Source organism: Mizuhopecten yessoensis, unplaced genomic scaffold (genome assembly GCF_002113885.1).
Source record: "Mizuhopecten yessoensis strain PY_sf001 unplaced genomic scaffold, ASM211388v2 scaffold10985, whole genome shotgun sequence".
NCBI lineage: Eukaryota > Metazoa > Mollusca > Bivalvia > Pectinida > Pectinidae > Mizuhopecten > Mizuhopecten yessoensis.
The window spans coordinates 860,421-886,446 of record NW_018408820.1 but is presented as its reverse complement, the minus strand read 5'-3'; the positions used below and the strand labels follow the sequence as shown (position 1 = coordinate 886,446).

General features: G+C 33.7%; 1 protein-coding gene across 21 annotated transcripts in view; it reads right to left on the bottom strand.

Moving 5' to 3' along the window:
• Positions 1–1,141: 1,141 nt before the first annotated feature.
• LOC110464321 (RNA-binding motif, single-stranded-interacting protein 2-like) overlaps positions 1,142–26,026 on the bottom strand; it is a 268,575-nt gene continuing 243,690 nt past the window's right edge. For 19 of the 21 annotated variants that reach the window (XM_021519479.1, XM_021519475.1, XM_021519478.1 and 16 more), the window contains 7 exons: positions 21,741–21,963; positions 19,881–19,975; positions 19,675–19,721; positions 19,090–19,234; positions 8,410–8,508; positions 7,587–7,645; positions 1,142–7,036 (listed from right to left, as the gene is read on the bottom strand). In XM_021519479.1, coding sequence (XP_021375154.1) covers positions 7,027–7,036; positions 7,587–7,645; positions 8,410–8,508; positions 19,090–19,234; positions 19,675–19,721; positions 19,881–19,975; positions 21,741–21,963 — 678 coding nt within the window. In that variant the 3' untranslated portion in view covers positions 1,142–7,026. Of the gene's footprint in view, positions 7,037–7,552; positions 7,646–8,409; positions 8,509–19,089; positions 19,235–19,674; positions 19,722–19,880; positions 19,976–21,740; positions 21,970–26,026 lie in introns of all 21 variants that reach the window. The other 2 variants (XM_021519476.1, XM_021519477.1) reach the window with 2 other exon arrangements.

Here is a 26,026-nt window from a genome sequence, read left to right as displayed (position 1 = left end):
CAGGGGTGAATTGAGTTAATTTGAATTAATATACTTGATCAAATTTTCAAAATGTGTAAATTATTGTTCTTTATTCTTTTTGATGGACCAAGCAAAACCCTCCTTGTATAAACCATGGGTCTGGCTCCCCAGGGGCCTGAGGGGCAGGGCCCAATAGGGGAAACATAGCAAATTATTCTTTAAAATCCTTCTTCTTCTGTAGGAATGAAAGGATTTGGTCCATATTTGGTGTGGAGCATCCTTGGGTAGTGGCCGGGAACCAATTTTGTATAAACCATGGGTCTGGCTTCCCAGGGGCCTGAGGGGCGGGGCCCAATAGGGGAAACATAGCAAATTATTCTTTAAAATCCTTCTAATTCTGTAGGAATGAAAGGATTTGGTCCATATTTGTTCAGAAGCATCCTTGGATTAGATGAAACAAATGGCATTGTGATTTGAACTTGTTGAATGCTGATATATCTTTACCAATCAGAAAGCTAATTTAGATTGAGAACGATTTCTATAATTGAAAGTGTCCAGTAAAAATACTGAAATTTATTTTCTCTTAAATGTCCTTGTATAGAATATATAGAAAATGCAGATGATTTAATCCATTCCTGTAATTCAGAAATTTTCGCTTTTATCCAGGATATAATGTGTATTGAGTGAAAAGATTACTGCAGTAACTTTAGGATCTGAAACCCTACTTTGAGGTTTACACATATAAGGTGTACGGATAAATGGATATTGTGTTTTTAAAACAAGCCATTCGGATTGATATGTCTCGCTTATGCCCCGCTTTGACCATCAATGCACATATCAGAGAAACTTACTTAGATGCAAAAACTTCATGTTGATTGAGATGCTGACAAAGTCAATGGACCATGAAAGGTACGCAGCATCCAGCATTTGATGCATGGTTTGAGATGTCTACCTACGATGCATCTATGATCCAAGTTTGGTTGGCTATCTTAACTCATTCACCCCTTAAGACGCATTTGAGCTCTTCCAATTCAAAGGTTAGAATAGTTCATTATGAAACTTCAGGGGTGAATGAGTTAAACACAAAATCTTAATGTTGACGCCGCCGTCGCAGGAAAATCAACACCTTTGTCTCGCTTCCACTTAGTGACAGCGAGACAAAAAACCAAAACAAGACATCTTCAACAGTCATTGATTTTATTTTTTGCTTTTTTCCCATTTTTCATGACAATGATGAACAACTAAGACTACCGCTTCATTTAAATCGTCACACAAACACATGTCATACCTCCTGCCCCGTTGCCACAACAACAAGAGTGATTTGTAGCTATTGACAACGAGTGCCTGGTCCACAGAGAACGCAGGTTGTACAGGAGTGAGAAAATTAGATGAGTGACATGAATTGAACATTTTCCCCTGGACATCAATGATAACCAATGGTAAACTGTTACAGGCTAAAAACTAATGATGAAAAAATAACATTTTTGAACAATTCACTTGAAAAAATGGACTTCTTTCCATACAACATGTAACATTTTACCTCAATTTCAACATTCAACATGACGAATATTTAACAAAAATATCCACCTTCAACATCTAAAGTTTCCTTTATGTAACTGGTACCTACCCCTTCATCACCCTATACTTTGACATGGACTCTGCCAGCCTTATAAGTGACCGAGCCTATTGGAATGAAGGGGTAAGCTACCCTTGATCCCAAAATAAATGTCAACCCTCTCACTGAACATTTAATCGCAAACATGCTAGGGGTCAAAGGTCATTATTTGATTGATGGCTGACTGGCACTTAACATTAGGCAGCAATTATCTTATTCCAAAAAACACCAAACAACATTTAAGGAAAACAGCAAGGTCACATTTAGGTCAAAGGTCAAGGTAACATTAGGCATGCATTTTTTCATTATCTTTTTTTTTGTAAGGTTTTCTGTATAAAAGAAAAGACTTTTTTCAATGAAATGATTCAATGATATGGGTAAAAACAAATTAAAGAGGGATGATCAATGATTACATATGTTCTGTTCAATAAAAGAGAGATGACAAGACGATTGATATAAACCTGCTAAAATGGGGTCAGGTCCACACAAGATGGGACTTGCATTGGAAGGGAGTGTATTCCACTGGATCATAAAAGGTTTTGTTAAAGTATAAAAATGAAAAAAAGACGGACAACTAGACAAAAACATTTTGTGAACCGAAGTTGATGTAGCTGCATGGTTAACTTTGATGATCAAAGATGTCAGTCATATTCTACTTAAAACAAATCATTTTTAACATATGCTCGTCACTACATTGTTGTTCAGTTACAGATTTCAGTTTATATTTTGCAGAGTTTCTGTGATATCCTGGTCAATGTACAGTTTTCTTAGTAAGAATGGGTTTCCTCATCCCACTTCTAATACAGGTGTCGACTCGCGTGGAGTCGGGTGGTTATCCCCCCTACACCAAAATCTATCAATTTTTGACTCTGTCCGGGTTTCTAAGAGTTTCTACATACAATATCAATCTGTACAGTAAATACACTTGTAAAAAAAACAATTTTCGAACATCTTCTTAAATTTAAAATCAAAAAAGAAAATATGAAACTTAACAAATCTTTATACAGTATTTTTTTGATTATTGCACATTGAGTCTGTACACATTATATATATACTGGCACTGTGATGTGTAATAGGGTTCATACGCTCAGAATATAGTAAGCTACGTTACATAATATTACCTGTGATTTGTGTTAGAGTTATCTCCCATCAAAAACCTTTGAATTAATGTTAAGGTAGAGTCCCTGCACTCAGTTTTGTATCTCTATCAAAGAAGAGTATCAATATGTTCATTACTTTTCTGACATACATGTAGAGTTGCTTGTCATTATAATATCACTTTCTCTCTGGGGATTCAATCCCCTGACCTCTTGAACATGTTGTTTGGTATGGCAATATTTTTAGCAACTTTACTACAATTTTTTTTTGAAATGTTTGACTCCATAAAAGGACCAATAACCTACAACTCATTCACCCCTGAAGACACTGTTAAACTCTTCCAATTCAAAGGTTGGAATAGTTCATTATGAAACTTCAGGGGTGAATGACTTAATACTGTAGTATGAGGATAGAGGGCAAAACCTAAATTTTATAGAAATATTCAACTTTTCTGTGCCTGTATATTAGTGTAGGAAATTGGTGGAAATCTCTACCTTAACAGATAATTCAGAACTAAACGTACTTGATTGTTATGAAGTCAAGTATTCTTCTATTTTTTTCAAAATATGAAAATCAAATTCAATACTCAAACTAGTCCAAATTGTTCTACAAGTTTGTCAGTTTGGAAATCTTTTGAAAAAAAAGACATGTTGCAGTACTTGCAACATATATTCTTAAAGAAGCCAAGATTATGATTAATTATTCAAGCAAGATACAAAAAATTGTAAACTATTAAAACAACCACAGCAGCAAATTGTTCAGGTTGCATGGGTTTAAAATCCAGATTTAAAGACTGCAGATATAAAAAAAAAAAAACGAAAGCAACTTAGTGAAAATTCTACACTGGTTTCCATAGATACAAGGTAGTCTCCAGTTTCTTAGGTAAATTGTGCATAATAAGAATATAACATGTCGGTCTCGACGAATCAATTTACAACACCTAGTGAAAAATTTCGCAACCGCTAAAACCTAACTGATCAATCGTTCTCATTCTACTAATAGCTCAAAAACGTATAATGAAAAACAAATATGCTTTAACACAAAAGGTAATTATATGTTTGAAGATTACCGTTCCTTTGCATAAAGTTACGCTGTGGCATTTTGCATTACGTAGGATTCTATATATGTGTATATATTATTTACGTATAAAGGAATTGTCTTTGACCATTATTACTGGAATATATATATATACTTAGCAGTGTGCAGGGGCCGAGGAATGGGTGCAAGGTACGTTATAATTCCGATAATATTTATTTAAAGTCTGGAAGACGTTTTTTTGGACGTTTGATACTTAATGGTTAAATACTTTTTTGTTTTAAAAACACATTTTATATATAACAGTACAAGACAACTTATGGATAACCGTTACACTCATTTCACATATATATATGTGTATAGCCCTCTGCCTTCTATAAAAAAAATTGCCCTGAAGAATTCAAGTTTGTTCTTAATTAGTTACAAGTACAAGAAAAAAAAGAAGCAGAAAAATGAAATGGAAAAGAAAATTGCTATTTTTTAATAAAAAATGTCTACAGATGATGCGTGTATAATGATAATGTAAGTACTACATACACCATCAGTGATGTAGTGACCTTATGGTGATAAATAAACAAATGTTTATGTCAAGATTTTCTTTCATTATTGGTTACAGAAGCCTACACGCGAGAACAAAAAAAATCTAACCTAAAACTAATATGAACTGCTTCTTTCTTATTGTAGCATGAAACATAGATAAAAAGACAAATGATGAATGGGAGAAGCACTATACCAAAACGCTAGCGTCTGCAGATACCAGGAATCAAAGCCACTTTACGGCATGCTGTGAAAAAGAAATAAAATTACTAAAATAAAATAAAAATAGTTGAAGAACAATTATCCAGCAACTTAAAACATGTTGCGATGATTAGATAGTCTCGAAATATTTCTTGCTAGAATTTGTTTCTTCAATACAATAACTATGCCAGACATCATGTGACTCCTGGTCGCTGCAGTGGTTGGTCTGCTGTTGCCCAGCAACCAAATCATAAAAATGAAACAATCTGATTGGTCATATACAGAACATGATATTTACATTGGCCTGCTGAGTGAACACTAATTAGTGGCCTGAAATGAAACAAATGATGAACTATTTACAATTTCTTTACTGCTACCTTGAACATACTGGATTGTGATCATTTTTATTTCAATTTGATCAACTTTAATTGTTTGAGCTCATACACATTTTTTGATATTGAAATTGAATTGATTCAACTAAGCGTCATCAAATAGTTTCGACTGAGGGCAATCACAGATCGAGAAAATGTTACTGGCGTAGCTTAGCTGTGATATTAAATGATATTTTCGGAGTATACTTAGTTTATCAAAATTGAAGATAGTTAATACACCATTATCCACCCACAAACAATACATTGGACAAAAAATATCATTCGATTGGTTCCAAATAATCGTTTGATCAGAATGTAGATTATAAACGATAATAATAAGTTAGGTTTGGATAATTTTGAGGATGTGTTGAATTGATTTGTTGGTCGAGTAAAACATCCGATTAATCATAGTGAATTCAATTGTTAATAATAAAAGCAAATATCTGCCAAGGTAGCATAAGTCGTAAAAAAACATTTCAGTATTCGTATCAATATGTTATGGACATAAGAGGATGCATAAGTCACATGAAGACCACAAAACATTTACTAAAATTCTAAAATGAATGAAACATAAAATCTTATGAACAGAAAAAATTAAAAATTATCATCATTTGCAAATGTAGCATGTATATGTACAATTAAAAATGTTGACTCTATATTTGTCTCAATTTCATCAATACGCGCTGTATAAAAATCATTCACTCTTAGAAGCCATCCGGTAATGCTATCAATTAGGTGCCTTTAGGTCTGGTATATAGACTCCAGGCTCATCGTAACTTACTCACATAAACACCTAGTCTGTCAGTCAAAACACGATGGAATTGCTCAAGTTTTTCTGTAGTATTACAGGAAATAAAAATGTCACAGACAACTTCAAATATGATATTTTTACTGTTGTTCTGGAAACAGATAAAAAACAATATTACAAATTGTTTAATTATCTCGAGAGTAACTTTGGTAAAACAAATTTGGTGATTACTTGTAATAGTGATTTGTGATGCATATCGGCCTCTGATCAGGAAAAGCATGTCAAAAGTATGTCAACATATTAGTACAATGAGATACAAGTGCCTCAACACTTTCTTAAAATTCATTCATGCATGAAATTAAAACTTTTACACTAACAAATATCAAATCAGCATTATGCATGAAGAAGCCCATGTAAAAGTGTTTACACTATATTTATAAACTAGGTGCTCAACAGCTAGCGTGTAAAATACTAAAATTAATTAATTACTAAAATTAAGCAAACACATTTATTTTTTATTTTTTTAAACTTGAGCAACTCAATGGCATGTTAATGCAATTTCTTTATAACACAAATGAAACAAAAGTAAAACATATTTGTACTTGCATGTTAAAAAATATTGACCTGAAATCTGATCTTCGGAGTAGCAGCATGACTTAAAATAGTGGAAGTATGATTTGTATGGGTAATCTGTGTCGCATACAGGTTTGTAAATATCACTGTAACTTTAGTTCGCCCTATGACGAGACTTGTGGCTACACCCAGACAGTCAGCTGTTACCCCGTAAGAACGATAATTAATCTCAGCTTTGTAAGATAGGTGGTTGTAAATTTGTACGCCAAAAAAGGACAGTAACTTCAATATCGGAATAAAACACATTCGCTCAATAACCTCACAAACCCTATCTACTGATTACTAATAAAAGTGGCGCATCATTGAATCACATTTCTTTCAAGAAAACAAAAATAATATCCAGTTGATCACTTTTAGGCATTGACATAGACAAAAAAAATATTTTATTGATCGTTACGAGTCACTAAGCTTGACTTAGTGCTTGGATGTTTTCACCATTTCTTCATCCAGATTGAGTATCTTGGTGTGCCTTTAAATGTCTATAGGATGGTGTTGCGAAAGTCATTTTTACAACAATATATGTTGTCACAGCAAGTCTTATTTGCCATCCTCAAAAAACTATTGAATTAAGTTCCTTGGTAATCAGTTGTTAAGCTTTTATATAAAGGGAGTTTTAATATCCCCTAACAAGACATGTCAAGCTTCTAGTCCTTCATAATTCTCTGGTCTAAAAAGTTGGTGATTTTGTTTTCATGGTACAGTTGTTTTAGCATCATTTTGGAACAGAATGTAAATGACGTAGGCTGTAACCACGGTGATTTGTATTTCGTCATGCTGATCGGTTGGTTGCTGTGTGTTTGTTTACGTTGGTATGTCTAGAGATGAAATCACGTAAAACTGTAAGAAAACAAAGCATTATATGAATTTCATATTTTTTTAATTGTTAAATGAATTTTAATGATGTAATATTTCCATAAATTTAGTATGCATATTTAACACCAGTAACCATCATTTGTATAGCAATATTAGAGATTTTAATCCCGATAACCTACTTTGGTGTACCATAACCAGATGAAATCCGACAAGGGAGGTAATCAGGATTTTAATCAAATATGAATTCTTTAATTAATTATGGTAAATTTCAAAGTAAACAAAAACAAGGTCAACTTGATTTCAAAGATCTTATATTGAACTATATATATACATATAATATACTAGATGTGATTTATATCAATTGTAAATATTGCACTTAATCTTAAATATAACTGGAAACTTACAATAGTGGCACAAATGAAATCTTGAATATCTTTACATCCAATTAAAAAAAATCAATATAATGATACAGATTATTTAAATTATCAACTACAGATTTTGATGCTAAGACATTGTGTTAATTTGAATCTTTTTAATGACCTGATGATCCAAGTACAGGAAGTTCCCGTCTTACCTTGAGGGTGTGGCTGCGTAGGTCTGGAAGTGTGGCGTGTTTTCCAAAGCATCGTGGTCCTACAATTAAACCAAAATCATAAGCATTAAGATATTTGTGGAGTATGATCTTCTTTACTATTATGGGATGTAGAACAATATGCTCCAGAGGCCTATACTATTACTTATTTGTCATTTAATACATCACTAGGGATATGAGAGGTTTTTGGTAAACTTTATTATTAGATTTGATATACATGTATTGAGACTGCATGACGTTTTAAAAGTTAATAAATATAATGTTCAAGGTATACAATGACAGACCTGATACTTTATCTTGGATTTCAATATTTTTGTTGCACTTTTTAAGATAACACTTTGTCTGGGTCATATGATATGATCATTAGCTTTTTTGTACAAAGTGTGGTTACCAAAGCTGCCCGGTTTGAGCTTAAACTATCAAATATTCTTGGCAATGACAAGTGAATTAAATATCTTGAACTTTGAATAAATCCAAATGATAACACTTTATTAACTGTGAGAAATGTACTTGTTAAGTTTGGTTAAAATCACAATGAGCATTCTTGATAAGAAGTTGTTTAATGGAAAAAAACCACCAGCCAGTAGGATGTGCCTTTGTATGATGTTTTTACATTGACTTTTATCTCATTCACCCCTGAAGACACATTTGAACTCTTTCAATTCAAAGGTTGGAATAGTTCATTATGAAACTTCAGGGGTGAATGAGTTAAGAGAAGCTATGTAAATTGATATCTACAAGCATATCGAAATAAGTATTGATGAAGTAACTGTTTTCGTTTCCATTTTAATTATTTTGTTCCTACCTCTAATGGAAGAGCCTGTAGCATGGCGGCTGTTCCAGGGGCCTGGGCGTACATCTGATTGAACGCCGCTGCAGAGGCTGCTGGGTGTCCAGCCATGAACTATAAAGAAAAATAAATAACATCACCATCGTATCATTACAAATGATAGATTCAAGTTAGCAATAGTTCTTACTTATATGTAATTGGTCAACACTTTGTATCGCTGCAAATATTTATTTTTACATCTCCAAACTACCTAAATCATTTAAACAGTAGAATGATATTCGATCAAGAATTTTCAATTGATAATAGAAATTTCCCCCCAAAATAAAATGTTCTTGAATGACAACAGAAATTTCCAGGTTGAACATATGCAGTAATTAAGCATAGAATATGCAAGGAAAAGAATAATAAATATATAGGATTCGTGTTGTCAATGAGTTTCTGATATATACATTCAATTCATGCAATATATATGATTCATACCAATAAAATAAATAAAAGGCTACATGAAATAGGTAATTATATATTTAGGAATGAAAATAAACGATAAATCATGTGGAACGTATAAATCCCTTGAATTTGTGGAAAATAAAATCCACTCTTTTTTATGAAATTAAAATAATTTAAAGCATGATTTTCTTTTGAGCTGTATATTATTCTTGTACTTTAATCTAAACTTTGATAAGTAAGAACAAAAAGAAAATATCTGACTCTAAAATCCAGTTTTACATTGAGCATGACGTAATAAAACTAATCTGACAAAGAGCCAAACTTTTTTTTGTACAAAGAGAAGCAAAATATTTCCTATGTTCATGAAATTTCATGCAAATTATTGTCAAATTAGGTATTATTAAACTTTTTAAAGGAGACAGCTACTAAAATTGTAGTTGACGAAATCATGTTTCTGGAGCAAACTGGGTGAAGCATCAGTATATGTGTTACATTCTGTTCTTTCGTGAATTTGTCACCCCCCCCTGACACATCACATTAGGCTGAGTAAAACAGTGTCGTAAAATTGGGCTATCGTATATATCAAACTCCGACACCACATCACATTTCTCAACAAAGGTAGGTAGAGGCTTTATTTAAAGTCACGAAACAGATTTGGCAGCAACAGACGGGGAGGGAGGTGAAGGGTCACAAGGTCAATGATCACGCTTAGCCACAAATCTATTGATAGGTTGCCTGGGGTACACCATCCTGGGTATATAGGTATATTAACGTTTCTCTCGGATATTAAGGTTTGTTAGTATACAAGTTGATTTTATCAAAATACTTCAAAAAGAATCACTCATGTAAAAAAAAATCTCGATGAAACTGAAAACCTGCAGCATACAAATAAGAATACAATAATGTACATAAATGCTGTTCTGAACTTTCAGACCTAAATCAAACTGTAACTATATATTGTTGTATGTAATATACAGCATCCTGAGGGTATACAAAACTTAATATATTAACTATTCATCATAATGAGTTAATAAGTGTCAATGTCGTCAGTGTAAACATTTGGTTTCTCATCAGCCAATCACCTCAAACTTCTCATGCAACCTAACGCCCCCCCAAAGGTTGACCTGGACCGTTCTACGACAACAGACGGGAGAGCCCAAGATAAACTTTGGGGATGGAAAGGTAAGGTATAAATATATATGGATATGTTTTTGAAGAACAAAATTATCTCAAATAGGAAGAAAAAATGGTTATAAAAATTAAACATACACCTCACAACATATCGTATGTACCACTTTCAATATTTTTTACAATTTTTCAGGAACTAAGATGCAACACTTATGGTAAATGGCTGCCTTTTATAGAAATTCATAAATGGTACATGTACAAGATTGTATCAAGGTATGTGCTTAGGGTGTCTACAAGTATACAATAGTGTAGGACACCTGGGTATGAACAAAAACTCGCTATGTATATAGGTCTACAATCCTAAGTGTCAAGTGCCTGTATATATACACATCTAATCATTAGTAAAGACACTCACAAACTAAGTACACAGTATATATGGTGCTAAAGCATTATAATAGGTATCAATTGTATATATATATATGTATATATGTTAATATTCACAATTAATGACAGTCTTTGAGGTGAATATGGACTTTTATTAACCTTATAATTTTTGTTTATATTGTTCAGAAAAAATGTGGTCATTGACTCATTCACCCCTGAAGACACATTTGAACTCTTCCAATTCAACGGTTGGAATAGTCCATTATGAAATTTCAGGGGTGAATGAGTTAAGGTTACGTTAGTACATAAAATGTCATATTCACTACAACAAGTCAGTAAATGTTTAATTATATGACCTTTAAATTGAGATTAAAACAAATCCATAAAAAAAACAATATATTATCATTCAAAAATCGCTATATCTGATGCCACAGCAAATTAAATAGATATACTATAACATTCATGAGATAGACATCATGCTTATGAAAAAATTTCACTGATATTTATTGACCAATCAAATTTATTCTATATTAAAAGCCATAAAACAGACATATATATATCTATTTTTATATACATATATATATATATATACAGTGATGTTAATTCAGTGATATAAATTGCCTAATGAATATACAGGTATATATTTTGTACACAAAAGTGGATTGGAATTCTTGTATGCATATATACATGTATACATTTTGTACAAATATTTTTTCTTCAATTACTTAGCTGATTTCTGGCCAGAAAGATTCTTTCATCTTTATTTAAGTCTGGTTTTTCGCTGATCACCTTCAATTCATTTCAGTTAAAATAAATGTTTTAGATAATTATACTGGAAACTAAGAGTCTTCCTTCATCAACAAACACATATTACAAAAGTTAGTGAAATTTTTTGATTAAATAAACGAACACTGATTACATGTGTATTAAGATGAAAAGAAAAAAAATGCACATCTGAGTCAGAAATAAGCTTGTAATATGAAGAGCGTCAACCAGTATATACATGGTGAAGTTGGAGTACAAATGTTTAAAACCTGGAAATGAAGCTTTTTGGCGATACAGATGGAAGCAATAAGAATACCATGCACAGTGGAGCCCTCTAATGGAGTAGATTATATATACACTCGGATACTAGTCACAAAGCTGATTATGGAAATAAAACCAAAAACCACCAAGTCGTTACCATGGAGATCCACATTTCCTTCCAATGTTTTCTTCGAGGTCAAGTTCTTGTTGATGGTGGTGGTTTATTCCTGGTGTTGATGGTGAGATTATGCATGCATGATACTTCATTGTTCCGTGACTTTCAGTTGAGATTTCGGTGACCTTCAGTTGACCTTCTTTGTAGCATCCTTTGATGACCTCTTCGATGACTTTTACATGTTCTTCTTCATGCATAATGCTGATTTGATATTTTCATTCTTCTTCTGTCTTATGTCAGTCAATTAGGTCACACGAAGGTCAAATTAAATTTCTTGATTTAAGAAAAAAACCCACCTATCAATTTGAAAAGATGGAGGAAATTTTGTGATTTTATTTTGTCAAAATTACTATTGGGCACCTGCAACTCTGATTCAGGGCACTGAAAATTCAATACCATTTATGTTTTTATTTAAATTTGAAGTCTTTATATATGGTTTGTGTGACAGGTATGTTCAAGATCAAATGTTATTCATTCAAGGTCTATGTACTGATCAAATGTGACCTGGATTCAGCTTTTGTGAATCCAAGCCACATATATTTATTCACTGTAGCAGGAAATTTCATCTATAATGCCACAATATTCATAGAAAAATTAAGCATTTTCATTGAGACGCAATTAAAATAAGTTTCTATCGACATCAAATATAATACCTTTGACTCCATTTGTTAAAAAAAAGAAGCTACAGATTTGCATAATGAAATATAAACTTGACTCAATCACCCCTGTCAACATACTTTAACTCTTCCAATTTAAAGGCTGGAATAGTTCATTATGAAATTTCGGGGGTAAATGAGTTAAAGAAAAATCCTGCTCTAGCAGGTGTCAATCCGTCAAGTTGTCTGGTATATACATAAAAGACAAAGAAATATTTCTAGAACAAATGACGTTTATTCCCGTGATTCCATTCATACTAACAGGTCATTTGCCAACAACTTATCAACAGCACATAGGTCACAGTTTAAAAACTGTGTAGAAACAAATATTCAAAATCAAGACTGCAATATCTAATCTCGATGCAGTTGTGTAAAAATAAAACAAAATTTCTTTGAAAAATGGTGAAAATGTTGTCATTTCTATCTAAAAAATAAAGCATTTCACATGTGGATGTGGATGAGGATGAGGCTACAAGGCGCGACGACAGTCTCAATAGCAACCGTTGCTATGGTTCCAGACTGTGTCTTATGTGCAAAAATACAAATTTATGTACAAAATCTTTTATAGTGCCCACCACCAAAACATTTTTGTAAAAAAAAAAAAAAAAAAGGGTTCCATTAACAAAGACACAATGGAGCTTATATTTAATATTTTGTGAAATATTGGTTAAAATCTTACCAAAATCATAAAAAGGCAATTTTAGACATGAATTTTTTCTTAGTGTAAATATACTACTGGAGGGCCAAACCCATGAACAGCATCTACTACAAAGAAATGCCAATACTGTATCATACTGTATAATAGTCTGAACTCAAAATAATTCATACAAACCCATTGTGACCTTATGTAATTGAACAATTCTTAAAGATCCAAATTTTTAAAGCTCCATATTCTAACATAGTGTTTCCTTATACCTTAATGAAAAGAGTTTAATAATAAAAAATCTACGATGATTACATATTTCTAATGAACCAAGTGTTCCGTTACCACACTGGCATTTGACAACACCACACTATATACATATACACTTTTTGTAGTAGAATAGTAAAGATAGAAATTTTCAATAAAAAAGTTATTGCTGATCATGTTAAAAATGTCAATAATGAAGAAAGAAAAAAAAAAGAAAAAAAAAAACGATCATAAAAAAACAAACATTTAAAAATGTTGTATACGAGTATCACTTTGGTTAACACCTCCGGCTATCTTGTCTCGTGATATTGTTTCTTTATATATATCGGCATTTCTTAACACTTCGAAATAACCACCAAAAAAACAATGTCTTTAAGAGGTCGAATGTAAATGTGTTTGTATGATGACAGGTACCGCAAAACAGAAATGACAAGGTTTGTAAATTAATCTTATTTCATAAGAAAAACCAGAAACAATTCTGTAAGTCTGTACTTTATCGTTCAGTGGTATGTCACATGGGTAGGCTATGAGTGGCTCTCATGGAGACGAGATATGTAAATTAACCTTACGATAGGCAGTAACTGTCAAGACGAACAGCAAAGATATCAATAAATACTGAAAAAAAATACTAATCTTAATAAATACTAAAATATACTTTTCCGATTTAGAACTCTTTTTTAAGTTACCGAATTTCAGATTTACATTTAAACGAATATATGCAACTACATAGGGATATTATAACTGTACATCTAATACATGATCTTTTGGACCCATTTACACTTAATATTGCCATTCAAGATTTATACCCTAACATATTCCTGCCGATTTCTTTCTTCACAAAAAAAAAAGAAGAGTTCTTGGAAATATACGGAAACCCTTCCAGCTTAGCCAGTCACAACACACCTGCACGCCTGAATATATACATCGTAGGACATGTCCGTTATGAATTTCCCGAGATGTAAGGGTTGGAGTTCCACTGAACAATAAGAACCTGTCTATGGGGTAACTGAATATTGGCAAGAGACAGGGGAAATATCAAAAAGTTTAACAAACAATAAAAAAGTACAAAACTTACTATGTATGTGTTATCTTTTCTTCTTACAGGACTTATATATACGTATTTCAATTTACAATGGTTCAGTATAAAAATCTACCTGACAGTGTAAGGATTATACACTTTCTACAAAATACATTGTCTTTATACACAGACCCACAGGTTCAAAGCTGGCTTCTTTTATTAGGTATATAATCAAAGTTTTCTTCAAATTTCATTTCGTCAAATTATGCAATCAACACTGACCGACTGTGGACTCCATATGGTCTATTTTAGACAGAAACACCCAAGAATATTTGCATCTTTAATTAAAGACAACTTGGAGAAAAATCCAATTTGAAGAATTTATATGGTACCAGGTCTTTGATCGATGGGCCAAGGTCTACTCAATAATGTTTTTAGCACCAAGTTGAAATGCTCCATTGATGAACTGGTTCACATCCAATGATAATGGTATATCGTACCAAAAATAATCGTAAAAACTACAAGGTTCATATATACATATTTGGTAACATTTTATATATAAAATTGGAATTTCCCCCCTTCTTATTTCAAAGTGTTTATTATTTAAATAAGTGTTTATAAAATAATAAGTATTAATGGTTATTTATGATAGTTGAGTTTAAAAAGAAAAAAATAATTGTATAAAACAAACAAAAAAAACATGTAAGAAATTGAAAAAGGATGGTACACTTAATTATAACACAGATCTGATACTGAGGTAGTGGTGCACATCAGGATCACCGTGATGTTTAGGAGTACTTCAGTCAGGATCACATTGATGTTTGGAGTACTTCAGTCAAACCTACTGACTGGCCAAGACTAAACACGAAAAAATGAACATACTGGTTACCTTGGTTTACTTGTCACGCACTAAGTAATGAAACATAAACTACTGAAGGAAAAAACATTGTCTCTTTTTCATCCATCAAATATGAATCAATTTATGGCGATCAGATATTAAAAGACTTTTCTCCAAGCAAGACTGCTTTGAACTATGAAGAATTAACATGATGTTAAATTTTCAAAAAAATATCAATGTTCCCTTCAAAATTTTACCAATGGCTTCCTTAGATAGTAATATTTCATGTCTGCGCTACACTACAAAACAGCCTATATACTGCATATATATAATATATCACCTCGATGCTATTTTAACGAGTGTTGAGTACCAGAGGATGGTTCTGATTTCATACCGATATATATATCGGGCGGGGAGGGTTATATATATATATATAGATATTTCCTACTTGTTTATACTATAGAGGTTACCCAAGAAAAATTTGGCAGCTTGAGAAAAAAGATTACACATAAACAACTCTACATTTTAGCACTGAGTATATGATATCTATGAATTCCTTTATCTATAGTATTTACTTCTCATGTAACAAAACAAATATTTAACAAACTAGGACATATTTTGAGCAGTAGAAATATAAGGAGAGTCATATAAGAATATATTCGCTCTAAGTTATAGCTCATCCCAAGATTTTTATTTATTTTTTATACAGAGTATATATCTATTTCTTTACAATTTATATGGTACATGTTTTTGGTGTTATAGGACTTTAAGTCTATTTCATAATCAGATATTGCAAATTCTATGAATGTAGTTACGCCCTGAGTGTGTCACTTAGTGTTTTGTAAAGTTTATAAATTCAAGTTATACCGGTATCCGACAAAATACAATTGTTTATATATTTCTATCGGATATTGTGTAATGTAATGCCAATACATATTGTTAATTTCAAAATGGGTTTACATATTGATAAATATGTTTAAATCAAAAATATTAATTTTGAGTAAACTGTGCTTATTTTGACTTAAAAATATGGCTGTTAATTTCTCTATGTACTGTATGAAATTATCGAACTGACTAGAGACGGTGTTTCTAAAATTTTATATTGCAAAATTATGATACCTATATTAAAAAAAAATCATATATCATACTTCCTATACGTCAAATCTGATAAAAATAATTGTTCGGAATATAAACTATTTACTTGAAATAATTATTTTACATTTTTGCATTTGGGGTACCAGGTACATACCAGTTATATCGAGAATTTTCTTTTCACTAATGAAATTGGTTTGTGTGAGGTTGGTAGAAAACAGAGGATTTTATATATATAGGATTGGTCTAACAAGGCTATGGAGATGTGGTCAAGAATGAATGAAAATAACAAGATATGAAACGGAATTGTTCTGTTAACCGACATCTAAACTCGTGTAAGGTGATAAATTGACTATATACACTATTTACATTTCCTTGTCACTCTGGTTTATCTCCATCTTGCTCTAAAGCTCCAAATCTTACGAAACCTTTCCCCTAAAAATCTGCTTCCCTTCAGCATAACTGTACATAAACATACTTTGCCTACGTTACATAAAGCCTATTCTTGTTTTTTTTGTCCTGCATATAACTAAACATGGGCTACACTTTCTGAACACTGCACAAGATTCACAGTCCCCTACTTTCATTTTACATATAAAAAGCACAAGCAATTTATATCAAATATTCCATATATGCATTTATGACAATGCTCAATTGTTTATATAATACTGAGTTTCATTCATAACCATATCTGTCTTTTTTAGGCCCTTAAATGTTTTTCTTGTCTGTAAAACAGAATGCCTTGAAACTGTCGGCCATTTCAATACTGACATGACATGGGACCCTGGACCGAGATCCTCCAGTGTTCATTCATCACATATAACTCAAACATACCATTGACTCTGATAAACATGCGGGACGTGGATCTCCTAAACGCTTGTAAAGAGTGGAGCGACACAGTGACAAACCAGCCTTATAGGATCATAACCACAGATGAAAAAAAATTCTTTTAATTAATTATTGTTCAATATATGCATTTTAAAAATCTTTGTAATAATTAAAACAAGCGAATTGGATAATATTTGTAAAAAAATCTGTAGCAACAGTTGCATAAATATCAGTTGCTATAGCAACAAGTGTAAACTATAAAGCTGATTGACACTGGTTTAACACAGCAGTGAAATATATCTAGAACTAAAAAAATGAGTCTATGACAAAAAATGATAATAAAAAAAACATTGCAGTTAAAGTTTGTCTATCAAGCATCATGTTAAATAAAACCAGAAATGAAAACGTCGGTCATTCTCTAACTAACCGCACAACTCACAACCTAGCAGTAAGGCAGCCATTATGGACAATTAGAACATGTGACTATCCCCATGACGACACTACTAAGCTTGAGGTGATTGGTTGGTGTTAGCGTGCTATAGTGGACCATGTTCGCTGCCTACCGAGCCCTGTGTAATCTGCATCTGTCCCATCTGAGCCGAGAGGTTCGGGACCACCCCTTGGGGGTCAAGTCCTGTTGGTGGTGAATTCATCGCTTGCGGAAGCATCTGAAATGAGAATGTCGAGCTGTGCTAATCCAATCCCGATAGGTTGAGGACTGGCCATGTTTTGTTTGTGCTTTCTGGTCAACCTACCCCAGTTGTTGTTAGCGCAATGTGTCCAAAACCGAAGAAATATATCCATCCGTGAGTTAGTGACAGGAAGTGGAAACATCAGCACCCCCTCTTGGCAAACAAATCTGTTAGTGCATCTACACCCAGTGCAGAGTTCCAAAGGTCGTGAGTTCCGTCAAGGTCAAACACAGCAAACAAAGTTAGTCACCAAAGTTTCTGTCTTCTGTTGTTTTATAACAGACACACAACAAAGGTTTTGTCATCCATTGTTTTATAACAGACACACAACAAAGGTTTTGTCATCCATTGTTTTATAACAGACACACACCAAAGTTTTTATTGGCCTGCTAAAATTTGTTCCAAATCTGACAGTTTTTCTAATGTGAGTAGAAAATTTAAAGGATGAAAGCTGTATGAGAAAAACACGGATTGTCAGGGCTCTTGAAATGGCAGACACGTCTATGGTTACTATGGCTACGCTTTTACCTGTCGCTTATACAAAATAAACCCCAAAATAACATTAAAAAATACATTGATTCATCTTAGTGTGATAAAAAATATGTACAGGACAAAAAATGATGAAAGAAAAAAAGAATGATTTTATCTACAAGAGAACGGTGTATTTAAATGCAACACCATTTTGTGTGCCCTCAGGCCTTTTCAGTAACCATGGCTACTGGGCAAGCACCACTCTGGCACCAATAGCACTTTGTTACAATTTGTCAATTTTTGATCAGGATTTCATGGGTAGGATATATAAAAAAAAAAAAAAAATCAATTTGAACTGGAAAAAAAAATCGGCCAAAAAAATCAACACTTTTTTTTTGTTTTTGTTATAAATGAATTTATGTCTAGGTCAACTTTTGTGAATGAAGTTAAAGGAACACAAATTAAAATGAAATTCTTGGAAACCGTATACCAATGGTTTACAGGTGTGAAGTGCACTTTTGGGGAGTGGAACATTAACATGACAGCGGTCTCATCATCATCACCACATAAATGTGCACACGCCAAAAATCATGAGTGTTCCCACGACAACGTGGTCCTTAATTAACACGCTCTCACTGCCACACGACGTGGTGTTAGTGTCCCTTGGAGTTGTTTCCCTTTGTTTCCTTTCAACATGCAGCAGTGAAATGATAATGACCAATTAACTTATTTCAACATAAAGCAAATTAGAACCAGATACTTAATTTGTACTTACAACTGAAAAAAAATATTTCAAGAAAACTGAATGAAATTTAAAAAATAAGAAGCCAAACTTTTGTAAAAATCAATAACTCTAAAATTTGAAGACAGTTTGAGAAAAAGAAATTCAGTTTCTCCATTAAAATATTTGAATGTAATCATAAAACTTTGGAAGGACAGACCTCCCCCTAAACAGGTGGTTATCTACCACCGTTTATGGGTTTTGGTCTACGATACCGGACTGGCCCGCGTAATAGGAAAGTGGGCTTACTGCTGGCATGTGAGGCTGCATAATGTATCCACCGGGTGGCATGCCCCAGGCAGGTGACGACTGAACTTGGTATGTAGTCTGAGGTGTCGACATTGCGTAGCGGGGAAGGATTCCTTGTGGGGCTGCCATCAAGGCCTGGGCCACTCTGAAAACAACCAATCAAAGCAAGGTTCATAGGTGTTTAAAACAATGAAAACAGGGGTTTGTATAAGATTATTTGAATATGATTGACCATTGTATCGTAAATAAGGTAATCTTACAATAGCTAATGTGAACAGGACAGACTTACACTGCAAGTTGCAGCTAGCAAATACCTCGAAACTCCATAGGACTAAATATAGTTGTCATGAGCTCCTGAATGATGCTCAATTTGTATAGACAACAACTACTTTGAGCATACTGATAAAGATGTTTTAGAGTGAAGAATTCAATTTCTAAATAAGACGAGACAAAACAGTAAAATGTGACTTCAGTGAGTATCCATTGGCAAAATTCAACATCAGGGAAAATAAATTTATAAGTTCACGATAGAAAAAGTAAATTGTTTATAAAAGGATCACAGTTTAGAGTAGATGCTTGACTTACCCATTTTGAGCAAAAGCTGCTTGTTCATAAGATGCCAGTGGAAATAGCTGAAATAGACATAAAAAATCCTCTGTGAGTTGTCTCCCATCATTCATAAAAATTGTTTATTGATCACCAGTTTTATTTTTCAAAATACTTTTGTTACTCAGCATGAAAATGTCATTAATAAATTTTGATAACATAGGAAAATTATTTTACAAACATACCCCTTCCCTTTCTGGCCAGATTTTCTGTTGGATCTGTGTATTCTTTTTCTTGTTACCGCCATCAGCAAACTTTACAAGGAGAGGTAATGTACAGCCTGAAAATAAATACAAAAAGTTTAACTTTCACTTTCCTTATAAAATACATTGCAAATGGAAAACTTGTATTCAACTATTTCCTGAAACTTTTGTCACGGGCAAATCTTTCTGTATGCCGACTATATCTCAGGGGCCTCGCCAATTAGCTAAAAGCACAAATCAATTTTACTTTCACTTTCCTTTTAAAATACATTACAAATGGAAAACTGTACTTGACTATTCCCTGAAAACCTTTTTTCACAAACAAAAATTCCTGCATGCTGACTTTATCTCAGGGGCTTTGCCCATGAGCCAATTTTACTTTCACTTTCCTTACAAAATACATTGTGACAGAAAATGTCATAATTAAAACCGACATCCAATCTAATTACACTTTCCTCATCCAAAATACTTTGCAAATACTAAATAGCAGAATTAATTTCCAATTGTTATAGTAACCATTTATCCTGAACATATTATTGATAAGCCAGACATTACAGTATCAAAGTATGACATTTGAAATATCAAAAGTTAAGCTTTAGTTTAAAATTAGACTTTTTGTCTCCATTGATTTGAGTATATATACAATATAAAGCTAGACCTTTTACTGATCCAAGTTGCCAGCCACAGACTAAACACCTCCAACCCATGGCAGGAATCTAAGTCAGGCCCATAACTATCAAGTATTATAACATTTAAATGCCAATAAGAACATTAAACCTTTTCAGAGTCAAAAACACATTAAATTGCAATGCCTTACAAATGAAATTGCATGCTGTTTCATAGGATAGCAATGAATGATAGATATCCTCTAAATTCTCTATCGTCTGCCAAGCAGCGAAACATCAGGCACAAATCTGATGGACAGATCAGAGAATGTCTATGGAGATATCATACGCTTGCTATAGCCAACTTCTGTTTCATTTAACAACTGTTTTTCTCTAACTGTTTGTCGTGTTTACTTGTAAATCCTACAAGATCGGTACAGGCTCCGTGATTGGTTGATTAAATATTTATGGCCGTATCATCGCCATGATGATCGAAGCCACCTGTACGAAGTGATTGCCTCGAAAGTACACCGGCACGAGTCTCGTACACAATGCACCAAACTTAGAATGTCACCCAAAACATTCACAGCATACAACAAACAGGAATTGAAATAGAAGTGTGTTTAGGTTGTGGTAGGGAGGGCATGGGCTTACAAACATATTCTAAAAGCACTGTAATGGGAATATAAATTGAAACTTCCAAATGAAAACTACCGGTTACATTCTAGGTAACTTTTTAGCTGAGCTCAAACAGAACTAACAAATCAATGGCAAGTAATACATAAAGAACTTACGACTGAAACTTGAGACTATATACCTTTTAGTTTTAGGTTTTCACACTGCATATAAGTAAAATCAAACCTTTTCCTAAAACAATATGTTACCATATCTTTCGACAAATCGTTACTTATTGGTAGAGTTCTGTGACCTCCTGGTTGCCCTTTTCAGCTGCCCTTACTGAGATCAGTCACCTGGAGATTCAGACTAATCCGAAGATTCAGTCATGTGACCCGAGGGATGATGCCAATTAAGTGACATGACTGAATTAGTAGAATCTTTTTTTACACTGTAATAAATTATCTGTATAAATAATGTTGACAACATATCGAGAGTGTAATAGATGTGCTTTTGTTTAAGAAAAAAATATACATTTTAAAAAGGAAAAAATGCAAAATGGTTTATCCCTAAAGTGTATTTACAAATCTTGTCCTAAAGTAACAATTAGCATACTACATACCTGGGAGAACTTTTCCGTTAAAATGGTCAATAATTTGTTGGCATTTCTCCTTGTTCTCCATGCGCGTGAAACCAACGCCCCGACTCGTGTTGTCGCCCGTCTTGCGCAGGATTCGTGTAGAGATGACGGTGCCGAAGTCCTTAAACATGTTCTCTAGGTTGGTTTCGGTGTAACACAGGGGAAGATTGGAGATGTATAGATTGGTGGGGTCTTGTTCTTGTTGCTGTAACAACACAAATAACGAAATGTTTAACATGCATAAAAGTTAACTAGAAAAAGTCATAAGAAACATGTTAGATATTTACCGATTAATTATTTACATTTCATTGATATGAAGAAATATTTTAATCCAATGTGAACATTTTAGTGTTTGAAATTAGAGTATTTAGATCAAATTGTTGGATTTGCGAAACTTGAGAAAATCTGAAAGTTTATCTCATTTTGTAGGCTCAGAACATAATTCTAATGTATGATGTCACCATATGGAATGTCTTCAAGTTGTTCAAGATAAAACAATCTGACATTGACTATCTGCATAGACCCTTCGTTCCTTAACATGACCCAGGTCAAAAGAAAAAGCATCAATTTGAGGTATAATTGCATTCTCTTAATCTCGCTTTCTTTCGAGCAGTGTCGCACAACTCCACTCTTAATCTGTCACCTGTTGAATGCAGGTGACAGTGGTTAATGACCTCACTTGGAAACAGCTAATTTAGAAACACTTCCAGACATTTACAAAATATAATGTACCTTATTTCATTTGCCACTTAGCTTACTAATGCTCTCCCTTATCGTCCTTGATGCTTTTCTCTATATTTCTTTATAACTTTCACTGCATAAAGTTGGCAGTATAACAAGGTTTTACTCTATAATGGTGGCAGTATAACAAGGTTTTACTATATGATGGTGGCAGTAAAGAAAGATTTTACTGTATAATAGTGGCAGTATAACTAGATTTTACTCTTTAGCAATGGCAGTATAACAAGGTTTTACTCAATAATGGTGGCAGAATAATAGGGTTTTAAGTATCTTGACTTCAGCCACTGGAAATTGTCTACTGTATATTTGATAACTGTGCACCTCATGCTGTCAAACAATCCAATGACCATTTCAGAACTTCACAGCATGAAAAGTGGCGGACCTTAAGAGGGCGCCACTGTGCTAATGTAAAAAAAAGTGTTATTTTCTGGTCAGGGACGGAATCTTCACAGACCAATCGATCATGTTTCTGAATTTCAATAGCCATTCCCTATGGATTGAAAGTCTTCATTTACCTTATCCTGAAGTTGCATATGAAGATTAATTCAGATAGACCTTTTTTATAAGTGTTTAAAATAAATACTGATTATTACAAATGTCAGATTTGTTTGGCAATTTTATGGATAATACTGTCAAATACTCAATTTTCAATTACATTTTCGCACCTCATTTATAAAAATTCTATCTGTTTTTAGCGGTTAGGGAAGTTTAAATCTAGCTAGGTAATCTTGACAACTATCTCAGTTTTCTAAGACCTCACGATGTGAAGAACATTTAAGACAGTAAAATTTAATCACTTCTCAACAAATCTCCCAAAACCTTTGATCTATTTCTGATGGTTAAAAATCTTGCATCGTGGGACACCATTTGATACGCTAAGAGACATCAACTTGACACTTTATTTCCACAAAACACCTATAAAATCACATGCTTCATATTGCACCAATGAAATTTTCGCTCCACACACACACGAATACATATCTCCTAAATCATAAAACCCAGCGAGAGGCTTATCAGCTTGTGCCTTCTAGCCATAAAGATTTAATGAAAAGACTTGGAATGGGAAATCTCCCGGACATCCTTTCTCCGCAGCCTGTAGCTGAGCTAGTGCACTGAGGGTAGGGATGAGCCCGGCGGATAAAAGACAAGGTATATTGCCAGTGTTACAAAATCCACATCAGGCTTTTTTGTTATGTAAATTTTCAAATGTAGAAAATGCTCCTTAAAATACCTCTCTGGGAATTTATATGGCATTTTTTCATCATTTACACGAAAGGCTTCAAATTTTTTAGGAGTAACCCACTCGGTTGCCTCAAGACATAACAATAAAAGACAACTTTAAATACCTTACTGCACTGATAAATAATAGACAAATTCCAAGTACAGCTGGTCTGTTGACCTGAGTTATACATTGCATTTGCAGAAAAAATGGGTATTGGATACCCTTGGTTCAAGATCTCAAGGAATAATTCTACAGGTCACACTGTTGTCATTGAAAGCCAGTACAACCTGATGTAAAAAAGGTCATACTCCTACAATGAAAACAATGTTCAAGATATTTGGTCCTAAATTGAAATAACTCATTCACCCCTGAAGACATATTTGAACTCTTCCAATTCAAAGGTTGGACTAGTTTGTTCTGAAACTTCAGGGGTGAATGAGAGTTAACTCATTCACCCCTGAAATTTCATAATGATCTATACCAACCTTTGAATTGGAGGAGTTCAAATGAATCTTCAGGGGTGAATGAGTTAAGTAAGGATATTCATAAGATTTGAAAATTGCAGGTGATGTAAAGTATCTATAAATAACTGTGACTTTGGTGGTCATTTAATTAAAGCAGACATGTTAGTGAGCAAACAATTCACTCATTCAACCCTGGAGACACATTTGAACTCTTCCAACTTTTAGGTTGGAATAGTTCATTATGAAATGTCAGGGGTGAATGAGTTAAAATTCATGGGCAGGTTGTCAGGAATTGTGCAAGGACGATCATTGTAGGAAGGAATAAGTGCTCTAAAATTGCTCTAAGACCACCTGAACCCGAAAAGTACGTACACCTGCATTCGACCAAAATGCGGCAACATGTATACGAACAGGCAAAACCTAAAAGTGAATTAAGGGGGGGGGGGGGGTTTACCCGAAAACCTCCAAAGCAGGAGCCTGATTACTCCCTTAAAATGCATCACATTTCTAACCGTTGGTGCCGGGGTAGTCATGCACAGATCTAGCTGTGATTAGCACTGTAACCCTGACACACAGTTCCAGCACCAGCAGTACGCCAGTCAAAAGTCGTCCCCGGGTTCTCACATCAGTGAAATTGGAGATTTCTTTGCCCCGAAAACCTCCAAAGCAGGAGCCTGATTACTCCCTTAAAATGCATCACATTTCTAACCGTTGGTGCCGGGGTAGACATGCACAGATCTAGCTGTGATTAGCACTGTAACCCTGACACACAGTTCCAGCACCAGCAGTACGCCAGTCAAAAGTCATCCCCGGGTTCTTATGGGAATATGAGTGGTGTGTACTTCACTTCTACCGAACCTTGGCAGTTATTGGGGGAATTAGAGTTTCTGTTTGCAAGTTGTATGCATGTCATGTTGCTGCTTTTGCAGGAGAGAGACCGTTTATACTGAATTCTAACATACTGTCACGTACACAGGCCATTTACATCATCAAAGATGGTGGCAATATGTAAAATCATTTAGAAAAAGTCTTTGGACATGTCTGTACTGGTTTCTGTGTAAGACGTTGGTAATTTTTCTATTTTAACTTCCAAGAATATAAATGGGATTATTTAAATTGTATATATACAGATTTGCATAATATGAGGAGTTCAATTTTACTTCATGAATATTTCACCATTTAACATTCCTGTGTTATGTGATTGCCCTATTGATTAGCATTTTAAAAATCCTCATATATTTTACAACAATCCTGAAACAAGTTTTGTTAAACTTATATTCATGATGCTTGTTTGCCAAGAAGCTGATAAGCTTGTATATAAATAGTGAATATCCCCTTTTCTTACCATAGCAAAAATTATAATCCTGATAATATTTCATGTCAAGCTTGAGAAATAAATTTTATTTGCAGTTTTCTACAGAAGTTACATTGTACATCCTCGTTTTGTTTTTAAACTTGCTGTGAAATAAAGACAAAAGCAAATCTTCCTGTATCGTCGGAGAACAAAATCCTCTCAATTTTTTTACGAAAGTCAATATAGGATGACACCAATTGTATTGATCGCCACCAGATGTCGTTAGGCTAGCCTTTGTGGGGAGATTTGCCACCAGTAATGTTCTGATCTCCTTACGAACTGATCCCTAAAAACAGATTCATCATCACAGGTGGGACTGAGTGTTTTCAGGTATGCTGAGGACAGCAGGCTTCAATGGCTTGATCTATAGACTTACACAGGTCACCGGCCAGCACTTATTCCTGGTTGTGTGTTTCAGTGTTCTGTTGGACACTTCGTAGTGGAGGAAGAGGAATGGGGAATGGGGAATGGGGGGTTGGGGGTTGGG